Below are 10,000 nucleotides of genomic sequence, written 5' to 3'. Positions count from 1 at the left end.
TCATTTTTAGAATTTATTTTTGTGGAATAAATTATGCATATTCAGTACTGTATTTCTGTGAACATTTTGTTGCAGTTGTGGAATTTAACTCACACACTACACACACTGTCGCTGTTTCTTTTTCTCTCTCTGTCTTACATGAAACAATTTTATGGATTAAAAATATTCTTTAAAAAAAAAAAAAAGCAAATCAAAATGAGAAAAGAGAAGAAGGTGTGCACCACAGCAGAAAATTACAGGTCTTCAGTTCCTTACAATGTGCGTCAGCATGGCAGTCAATCTGAAGTGAAAGGGAAATGACCCCTAGAACTTGGAGAAATGTCTTCCAGACACAGATGTCAAAAAGTTACGTCCCATGAAAGTCAGTGCTGCAACAGCAGTGTTATGAAATTGATCTGTGTTGTGTTACGTCCTGTAAAAGTCCGTGCTACAACAGCATTGTTCTGAAATTGATCTGTGTTGTGTTACGTCTTGTGAAAGTCAGTGCTACAACAGCATTGTTATGAAATTGATCTGTGTTGTGTTACGTCCCATGAAAGTCAGTGCTGCAACAGCAGTGTTATGAAATTGATCTGTGTTGTGTTACGTCCTGTGAAAGTCAGTGCTACAACAGCATTGTTATGAAATTGATCTGTGTTGTGTTACGTCCCATGAAAGTCAGTGCTGCAACAGCAGTGTTATGAAATTGATCTGTGTTGTGTTACGTCCTGTGAAAGTCAGTGCTACAACAGCATTGTTATGAAATTGATCTGTGTTGTGTTACGTCCTGTGAAAGTCAGTGCTACAACAGCAGTGTTATGAAATTGATCTGTGTTGTGTTACGTCCTGTGAAAGTCAGGCTACAACAGCAATGTGATGAAATTGATCTGTGTTGTGTTACGTCCTGTGAAAGTCAGTGCTACAACAGCATTGTTATGAAATTGATCTGTGTTGTGTTACGTCCTGTGAAAGTCAGTGCTACAACAGCATTGTTATGAAATTGATCTGTGTTGTGTTACGTCCCATGAAAGTCAGTGCTGCAACAGCAGTGTTATGAAATTGATCTGTGTTGTGTTACGTCCTGTGAAAGTCAGTGCTACAACAGCATTGTTATGAAATTGATCTGTGTTGTGTTACGTCCTGTGAAAGTCAGTGCTACAACAGCATTGTTCTTTAATTGATCTGTGTTGTGTTACATCCTGTAAAAGTCAGTGCTACAACAGCATTGTTATTTAATTGATCTGTGTTGTGTTACATCCTGTGAAAGTCAGTGCTACAACAGCATTGTTATGGAATTGATCTGTGTTGTGTTACATCCTGTAAAAGTCAGTGCTACAACAGCAGTGTTATGGAATTGATCTGTGTTGTGTTACATCCTGTGAAAGTCAGTGCTACAACAGCATTGTTACGGAATTGACCTGTGTTTAGCATGACATGATGCTAGTTTTCCACTGCAGAACAAGTCTGAAATCACCATTTGGCCATTTTCCCTCTAGATGTATACATTATACATGTATGACAGAATTTCTTGGTTATAAATTTATTTTAAATACATATCATTTACACATGTCTTAAAATGACCCGTGTAGTTAATTGTAAACAAATATCTCTGTGGCCAGAAGTAGGTTTGATTATCTGTGAGACACGCATAATCCATTCACCTTTCTGAGTGTCTATCGACAAGTTTGCATCATGATTATATTTATCTCTTTATATATATATATATATTTTTTTTTTTTTTTTCATCATTATTATCAGCATGGTGACAAGTCTGTCATTGTGGCGAAGACCTGACTGTTGGTAGAGGAAGGTGTGATTACAGCCCCAGTGTCCCAAGTATACAGCCAGCCCCCATTGGCTCCTGTTGTTGTCTGTGTGCACGCAAGTGGTGATTTTACAGAACTTCACAGCTGGTCCTTTCTTGGGTATTTGTGGCCACATATGCCTGCACATACAAAATAGCATGTGTGCGAGCATGCATGTCGGCAGATATAATGAAAACGTTCTGTATTATTCAGCTGTTCAAACAAGTAGTGATCAGTACAGTCAGAAGTGTTTCACTCTTATGTATGTGTGGGCATGTATTCCTGCACTTGCACACATGTACGTGAGCAGATATTAATGATATGTATTCCTTCACAAAGGATGTTTGTTCTGTGCCCCCCCACCCCCACCCCCCACCCCCACTAAGCAGGTTAGACACAGTTTGATATGATTGATACATATTCCTTGACAAATCTGTGGGGGTTTTTTGTGCCCCCTGCCAGGTTAGATATAGTTTGATATGACTGATACTTATTCCTTCATAATGGATGTGTTTCCCATGCCCCCCACCAGGTGGCGATGGTGGAGATCCAGGTGGACGACACGGTGCCGGATCCCTTGCTGATCGTGTTTGGGATCTGCACCACGCTGCTGGTGACAGTGCACCTGGTGGCCCTGATGATCTCCACCTGCATCCTGCCCAACATCGAGGCCATCAGCAACGTGCACAACCTGCAGGCCGTGAACGAGTCGCCCCATGACAAGATGCGGCACTGCGTGGAGATGTCCTGGATCTGCTCCACAGGCCTGGGCATCCTGCTCTTCATGGTGGAGATCGCACTGCTCCTCTGGGTCAAGTTCTACGGGAGGAGCATCAACGCTGCCGTTGCCTCCACCGTCATCGTCATCCCCGCGGCCATCATGTTCATCATCTTCTCCCTGATGTTCTACCGCAAGCTGATGGCGCACAAGCATGAGCGTCACGAGGAGGGGCTGAAGGAGCTGGAGGAGATGGCGTGTGCTCTGAACGAGAATCATGGAGGGCGTGGGATGCAGCACGTGTAGAGACTGTGTTGTGTCATCTGTGATATGTGTGTGGGATGGGGAGTGTGTGTGGGGAGGGGGAGGGTCTCTGTATGGGGATCTGTGTTTGTGTGTGCGTGTTCAAGTTCAAGTGTGAGGGGATTTGAGTGCAAAGGTATAATTATGCTGGAAGAGTGAGTGTGTACACACATGTATATATATATGAAGAGTGTGTGTGTCTGTGTGTGTGTGTTGAAGTTTGAGCGTGAGTGAATTGGTTTGAGTGCTAGGGTATCATGCTGACAGAGGAGTGTAGACAAGGTACACACCTTGTGACAAATATTGTGTGAAAAAGCTGGACCTGGCCATGGCATTGGATTTATGCAAAGGTCAGGAATCTGCCTCTTATTCCTCCCCCCCACACCCCTCTCTCCCACACCCCTCCCCCCACGCCCCTTCCCTTTTTAATTTTTTTTTTTTTATAGCAGATAAGGTGTAGTGTATATATGGATCAGTATGTGTGCTTTGACACCTCCTTGAAACCGTGAAAACCCTGAAAGAACTCGTTTCTGCCTTTCTCTTTTAACAGTCCAGATTTTCTTGCAACAAGGGGTATGATGGTGTTAACTTTAAAACACCAACTTTAAGCCCCTCACCCAACCCAGCCTCCCTCACCCCCCAGTTAAAAAACAGAGGAAAAGGAAGAAAAGAGAGAAGAATAATGATGTGTGTGCAGATGCTGAACCCAAGGTGTGCATCACTGCTTTGATAGCTTGGAGAACAGTTTTCACTTTCAGTTTTCAGTAGCTCAAGGAGGCGTCACTGTGTTCGGACAAATCCATATACGCTACACCACATCTGCCAAGCAGATGCCTGACCAGCAGCGTAACCCAATGCGCTTAGTCAGGCCTTGAGAAAAAAACAAACAAAAAAAACAAAAAAACCATCAAACAAACAAACAAACAAACAAAAAAAACCAAAACAGTTCAACACTATGATGTTTTGATTGTGGCCTCTCAGTGCTGTGGCACTTGTCTCTCTTCCCTTAACTTACGCTCTGTTTTGTCCAATTTGTTGGAATTTATACATGTGTGTTTAATTGATATTGCTGAATCTAAAGCCTATTCTTTATATTGCTTGGATTTTTTTGATTTTTTTTCGTTTTTTTTTTTTAATGTATGTGATGTACATGTTCATAATTTATAAACCACATTTGGTTGCTCCTAATTCTAATCTGTGGTCATCTGTTTTGGGGAGAAAATGAAATTCAGGGTGACAGCGTGAGATGAATCCAGAGACCCATTTTGTTATGATTATTGCCAGTCGTATAGTGCAGTTTGTTTTCTGTCATTACTTTTGGTGACGGGCAAAAAGCTTCTGCACTGCAGCATAGACCAGATTTCGTGCATGTCGAAAAACTTGTATTCCTGTCTTGAGCTGCTGTTAGTTTAATGCTTTTTTGATTTTAGAATTGTATTTATTTATTTATTTACCTGTTATATTTATTTTTATGTTTCTATTTTTTCCTGCCCCATCATCTGGTGTGAGTTTTTTCTGAATGGAAGATCTGGAAATTTGTGTGGATTGTGAGAGGGGGGGGGTTGTTGTTGTTTGTTTTCTTTTTTTTTTTTTCCTTTGGTTTCTTGTTTTTGGTGGCAATTGGTACAAGGACAAGAGTATTAAAACCATGGAGATTGAAAAGGTTTGTTTTGCAAGAATAGTAGTCAAAGAGTGTGCTACAGTCTGAAAACTTATTAATATTGTTGTACACATGAACATTCAGATCAAAGCAAAGACTAAGCATCATATTTTGTCAAATATACTGGTATTATTTGTTCACAGATATTCTGTCTTTATTATGTTTTTCTTTAAATGGCCATTTCCATTTCTTTTTTCCAGAAAGTCTTGACATTTTTTCTCCTTTCCACAGTACTGTCTGTGTTATTTTGGTCTTGATTAGGCAGTGAGATTGTACACATTGGGATGGGTGTCACCTGTCCATTCTTTGTGTTCTTTGTTTCTGTGGCCCTTTTAATGAATAGTTTGGTATGGCTTGAAGGCTTCTTTTGTTTTTAAAAATCTTTTTCATGATTTGTTGTAATCTGGGGATGATGAATTAAGCAGGAGGGTGACGTCCTCAGCAGTCTAGTCTTATTTCCCGAAAGAAGCTTAATGGTTGACATATGTCATGAACTGTGTTTGCAGGTTTTTTGTTTTTCCCAGATGTGACAGAGTTGTGTGTATAAAACTCGCGAATGGTTTTTATTTAGTTTTTTTCCCAGATGTGACAGAGCTGTGTGTATAAAACTAGCGAATGGTTTTTATTTAGTTTTTTTCCCAGATGTGACAGAGCTGTGTGTGTAAAACTAACAAATGGTTTTTATTTAGTTTGAAAGTCCTGATATGTCTCCATGTGGTCGCCTGGACTAAAAGCGACAATGTTAAATGGTCCCCTGCGCCTTCCTTTGAATTTGGTCATTGCTTCACATCCTCTGTCCACATCTGAAAACAGACGCAAACAGTTGAACAGGGCTTGTGATGCCATCCGTCGAGACATTTTCATTAGATCTGTGGTTGTAAATCTCGTTCTGTTTTCCATTACAGTTTGGTTCAGCTCCAAGAAACACCTGATTTATTTTGATTTTCTGAAAACAATTCTTTGGCCTTTTTTTGGTTGGTTTGTATTTTTAGGAAAAGAAAAGAAGGGTGTGGTGGCCGAATGGTTACAGTCCTGGATTCTTACCCGAGTTTCCTGAGTTCAAACTCCAGTCACGGCACGTGGTGGGTTAAGGGAAGAGATTCCTCTGATCTCCCAGGTCAACAAATGTGCCTGAACCTCCTTTGTGTGTACATATACATGCAGAAGATCAAATGCGCACATTTAAGATCCTGGAATCCATGTCAGTATTTGGCGGGTTATGGAAACAAGAACATACCCAGCATGCACACCCCCAAGTGAAACAGGGAGTTGCCGCCTTGAAGAAGATAAAGAAAGAAAAGAAGAAAATTTGAAGGAAGAAGGAAAAGAAGATGATAAAGTTTTTCATTTGTGCCAGGTCATTGATAGTTGTTTCAGTGTTTCTCTGTATTGTAGTGTGTGTGTATGTGTGTTTTTGTTCCCATTACTCAGCCATATACTGTTCAGGTGAAAGCTTGTAGTTTGAATCTAACATGAAAAGATGGTGATAAACAATCCAATTCAGGTACAGTTGAGAGAAGATCCATCGTATCACAATAATAGGAAGTCAGATCTGTAACAGATTGTGATTTTATTTTATTTTATTTTTATTGATTTATTTTTTTCATGTCTTAAAACAAAAACGTCACATGCAAGAAAAAGGCTTTCTTTTCATTATGAAATAGAAAATATATTATTCTGTTTTTCTGCCACATCTTTTATGATTGTTTGTTTACAAAATAAAATATATTTTTAAAGATATGAAAGACACTATGATACCCATAATCACATTTCTTTCCACATTTAGATATTTTTCAAACAGCTTACAGAGTTGTCTGTGAAATGATTTGGTTTGAAATCTCTCAGCATTTGCTTTATACTTTTGATGTTTGCACTGCAAGTCACTGAAAAAACAAACAAGAAAAATGTGCCTTCTGCAGTGCTGTGATTATAAGTACTGAACAACATCAAACCTTGTAGACTGAATCCTGAATTAGCAATGCATAATATTGCATTGATTTGACGTTGTTGTGTGTAGATTCCAAGATCTTGCTTTAAACCTGAAATTTTAACTCTTTGTTGTTGTGCCTCCATTTATAAATGAATTGCATTTCACTGAGAATGCTTTCTGAGTATATCTATGTATATTGAATGTATGGATTCTCGTGTCTTTGCATCTGTTCATATGGTGATGGATATCCAGTTGTTGTTGTTGTTTTTTCTGTGCTCTGTGGAAATAACTACCTGAAGTCAAATGTAATGGGTCAGTGATATTATTTCATTACTACAGATGAAATTTTAAATTCCAATATTTTGATGGTATTGATACCCCAAAAAAAAGAAGAGGGGGAAGAAAAACAACATTTAATGAATATTGCGCTCACTGTTCATTTTCCTGTCAAATTTTATGATACGCAGTATCTCTGGTGCATGTGTTCTGTGGAGTCAGTGTTGGCAATATGGAATGTTTCCTGTAATATTAGTTATGCCTTTGTGGACGTGTTTTTAATGCAGGGCATACATCTAAGTAGTGCCTACCATATCAGTCTTTTTCTTTTTAATTTATTTGTCTTGTCTAGTTTTTATCACAGTTGATGACATTAATGTGAAATGATTTTGTTATGTGCATTTCAATTAATTGTAAATTAATGACAAGAAAGATTTTATAACAAAGATATTTGTGTGCAGCAGCAAATGGCAGATTTTTTATTTCTCTTTTTTTTTTCTTTTTTTTTTTTTTTTTTCTTTTTTTCCAGTACGAGTTTGAATGGATTTGAATGAGTCCAGAGCAATGTTTATTTCAAACATGGATGGTTATTGACATTGATGTGGTAATTCAGAACAATATCAGTGAATTTTTTTGCTGGTTTCACTCATTGTGGATGTCTTCCAGCAAATGATTTTTAGTTTTTATTTAACATGTATGCAGTATGGAGAAGGCTGGAGGAGGGGAGACAACTGGAGAGTGAGGGTGGGGGGTTGTGAAGGAAGACTCTAACGGGACACTTTGCTCTTACACACAGCGTGAAGTGGGTCAGGTTACTGCCAGTCAGTGATAAGACAGGTGTAGAAAGTGAAGTCTGTCAGATTTGTCAGCTTTCATGCAGATTTTTGAAAAGAGCACAGCACTCAGAATTCATTGTGTGTGTTCGCAGGGAAAGTGAATCTGTGTGTGTGTGTGTGTGTGTGAGAGAGAGAGAGTCAGTCTCTGTGTGTCTGTATGCTGGCATAATGTACAAAGTGATGTCTGTGTTATGTACATGCAACTCATCTTAAATTAAGGTTGTGAAAAATAATCTGTAAGTGAATGGCAATCGTTAGGAAAATTTGATGATGATGATGTCTGCTTTTAAAAGAACAATGCTCTTTTTTCCTTTTTTTAAGAATAATTATTTCTGACGTTAAATGAAGCCCTAAAAGGTTTCAAGTCAAAATACTGGGTTTTTTTCAGTGTTCATGTCCAACATGACTTTGCTCCCTACCTGTTGATGAACTTGCTATGTTGTAAACCTCATCATAATAATAAGAAAATAGACACTTAATGAACAACAGCGTTACTTTAGTTTTCTACCTCATTTTCAAAGTCACCTTTGTCGCTGCTGTCCAGCAGATCAAGTAAAATTCCGGACACCTCTTCTGCACTGTATGTCTCAGCAGCCATGAGACATGCTCAACAACAACCTTTTGCTTTAAAATAAAGAAAGCAACGCATCAAAATCAAGCCCAACTTGCTGAGAAATGGCTTCAAACACCCTGCAAGGCAGTCCCTGTCAGCGAATGAAGTTTCAGTTGTCATGTGACCAGCCAGACTATTGATTATCAAGTCAGTCCCTATCAGCAAATGAAGTTTCAGTTGTCATGTGACCAGCCAGACTATTGATTATGCAATGACCCCTGAACTGCATCAGGAATGAAAGAAAGGCTTAAACGAGACAGCGATGAAAAGATGTCCCCAAATTATCCTGAGGTGAAGATGGCAGTATGACACCTCTTTCCATCCTCCTGATCTTCATTCCCTGTGAATGGGAAACCTCTTGACCTTTTATAAAGGGCTTGGTATTGTGACAAGACTCGCTGATACTGGTGTCTGTAAAGGTACCATTTCTTGCTGACTTGGACAGTCTACAGCCAAAGCCATTTTGTTAGAGGTATTTCTTTTTTGGTGGTGGTTGTGTTGTTGTCTCTCTCCTTTTTTTTCCTTCTTTTTTTCTCCTTTCTTTCTTCCTTTCTGTGGGCAGTTTTATGTGTGTGATGTCAAGACCTTTCAGTTGATGTTCATCAAGTTAATGTTCATTCAGTTGATGTTCATTAAGTTGATGTTGTTCCTGCTGCCTTACACCCTGAACACTGTTCTTGCCAGTCAGCCTGTTTGTATTGTGCATTGCTTCGTATGATACTTCTGAATGACAAAGATACATTACATCTTATGCTTATATTGTGCATTGCTCCGTATGATATTTCTGAATAACATTGATACATTACATCTTATGTTTATATCATATATTAATCCATGTACCAGTTCTTCAAACAAAGATTCAGTAAAGCATGTGGGGAAAAAAAAGCTCCAAGGGAAAATAATCTGGCTTGGAGGAAACAGAAAAAAAGGGCACAAATAAAGGGAAGAAAAAGGAACAAGACAACAAAAAGCAAAACAAACCTATGAAAAAAATAAAATAAAAAGGGGGGTGGGAGGTTGGGGGGTGTGGGGGGTGGCTAGTGTAACAGAATAGTATGATACCAGGTTTTCTCTCAGTTGTTGGGATACCTGAAATTTTGAAATGTCCAATTTCGTTCTGAGTGCCTGTATGTTGTGTTGTATTGCTCTTTTGTCACAACAGATTTCTCTGTGTGAAATTCAGGCTGCTCTCCCCAGGGAGAGAACATTGCTTGAGTGCAGTGCCACCCTTTTTTTTCTTCTTTTTTAATTTTTTTTTTATCTGTCTGCAAGTGCATTTGTTTTCCTGTCTAAAGAGGATTTTTCTGCAGTTTTCCCAGTGTGGAATGAAGCAAGGGAGATAAGCGGCTGTCTTCTCTCCAAACTGTCATTGTCAGTACTGAACATTTCAGTTCTGTTGCAGTTGACGAAAAGAGATGTCTGATATGATTGTTCTGTACTGCAAACATTTCCTGTCTCTGTGACCATTCCTTATGAATGATTGATAATGTGTTTATGGTGTTGTGTAGTTTTTCTTACGCTGTTGCATTTCTATTTTTCCTCATTTTACAGTTGTCAACATGTGTGTGTGTGTGATGGCTTTGAGTCGGTTATGGTTTTCTTGCCAGGTTGAGTGTGTGTGTGTGTGTGTGTGTGTGAGTATATTGCCTAAGTTACAAATGGCGGAGTAAGTGTGCAATTTTATGTACATTAACTCATCCTCTCTGTCTCTGTCTGTCTGTCTTTCTGTCTGTAACTGTCTCTCTTTGTCTCTAAGTGTCTGTGTTGAATCAATATGAAATGGTTGGGTACTAAATGCACATGTAATATGTATGTATATATTAAACACACCTTATGCTTTCAGGATTTTTTGGGATGTTTTTTCTATTATTTTCACATTT

General features: G+C 38.8%; 1 protein-coding gene across 1 annotated transcript in view; it reads left to right on the top strand.

Annotated features, from left to right (window-relative positions):
• LOC143274761 (calcium release-activated calcium channel protein 1-like) overlaps nt 1-10,000 on the top strand; it is a 14,392-nt gene that overhangs the window by 3,471 nt on the left and 921 nt on the right. The window contains exon 2 of the mRNA XM_076578682.1: nt 2,317-10,000. This exon is cut by the window's right edge and continues 921 nt beyond it. Within this exon, the coding sequence (XP_076434797.1) occupies nt 2,317-2,808 (492 nt within the window). The 3' untranslated portion in view covers nt 2,809-10,000. The remainder of the gene's footprint in view (nt 1-2,316) is intronic.

Source organism: Babylonia areolata, chromosome 29 (genome assembly GCF_041734735.1).
Source record: "Babylonia areolata isolate BAREFJ2019XMU chromosome 29, ASM4173473v1, whole genome shotgun sequence".
NCBI classification, from domain to species: domain Eukaryota; kingdom Metazoa; phylum Mollusca; class Gastropoda; order Neogastropoda; family Buccinidae; genus Babylonia; species Babylonia areolata.
Note: the sequence above shows the minus strand (reverse complement) of the source record. Positions and strands in the feature narration are given on the sequence as shown.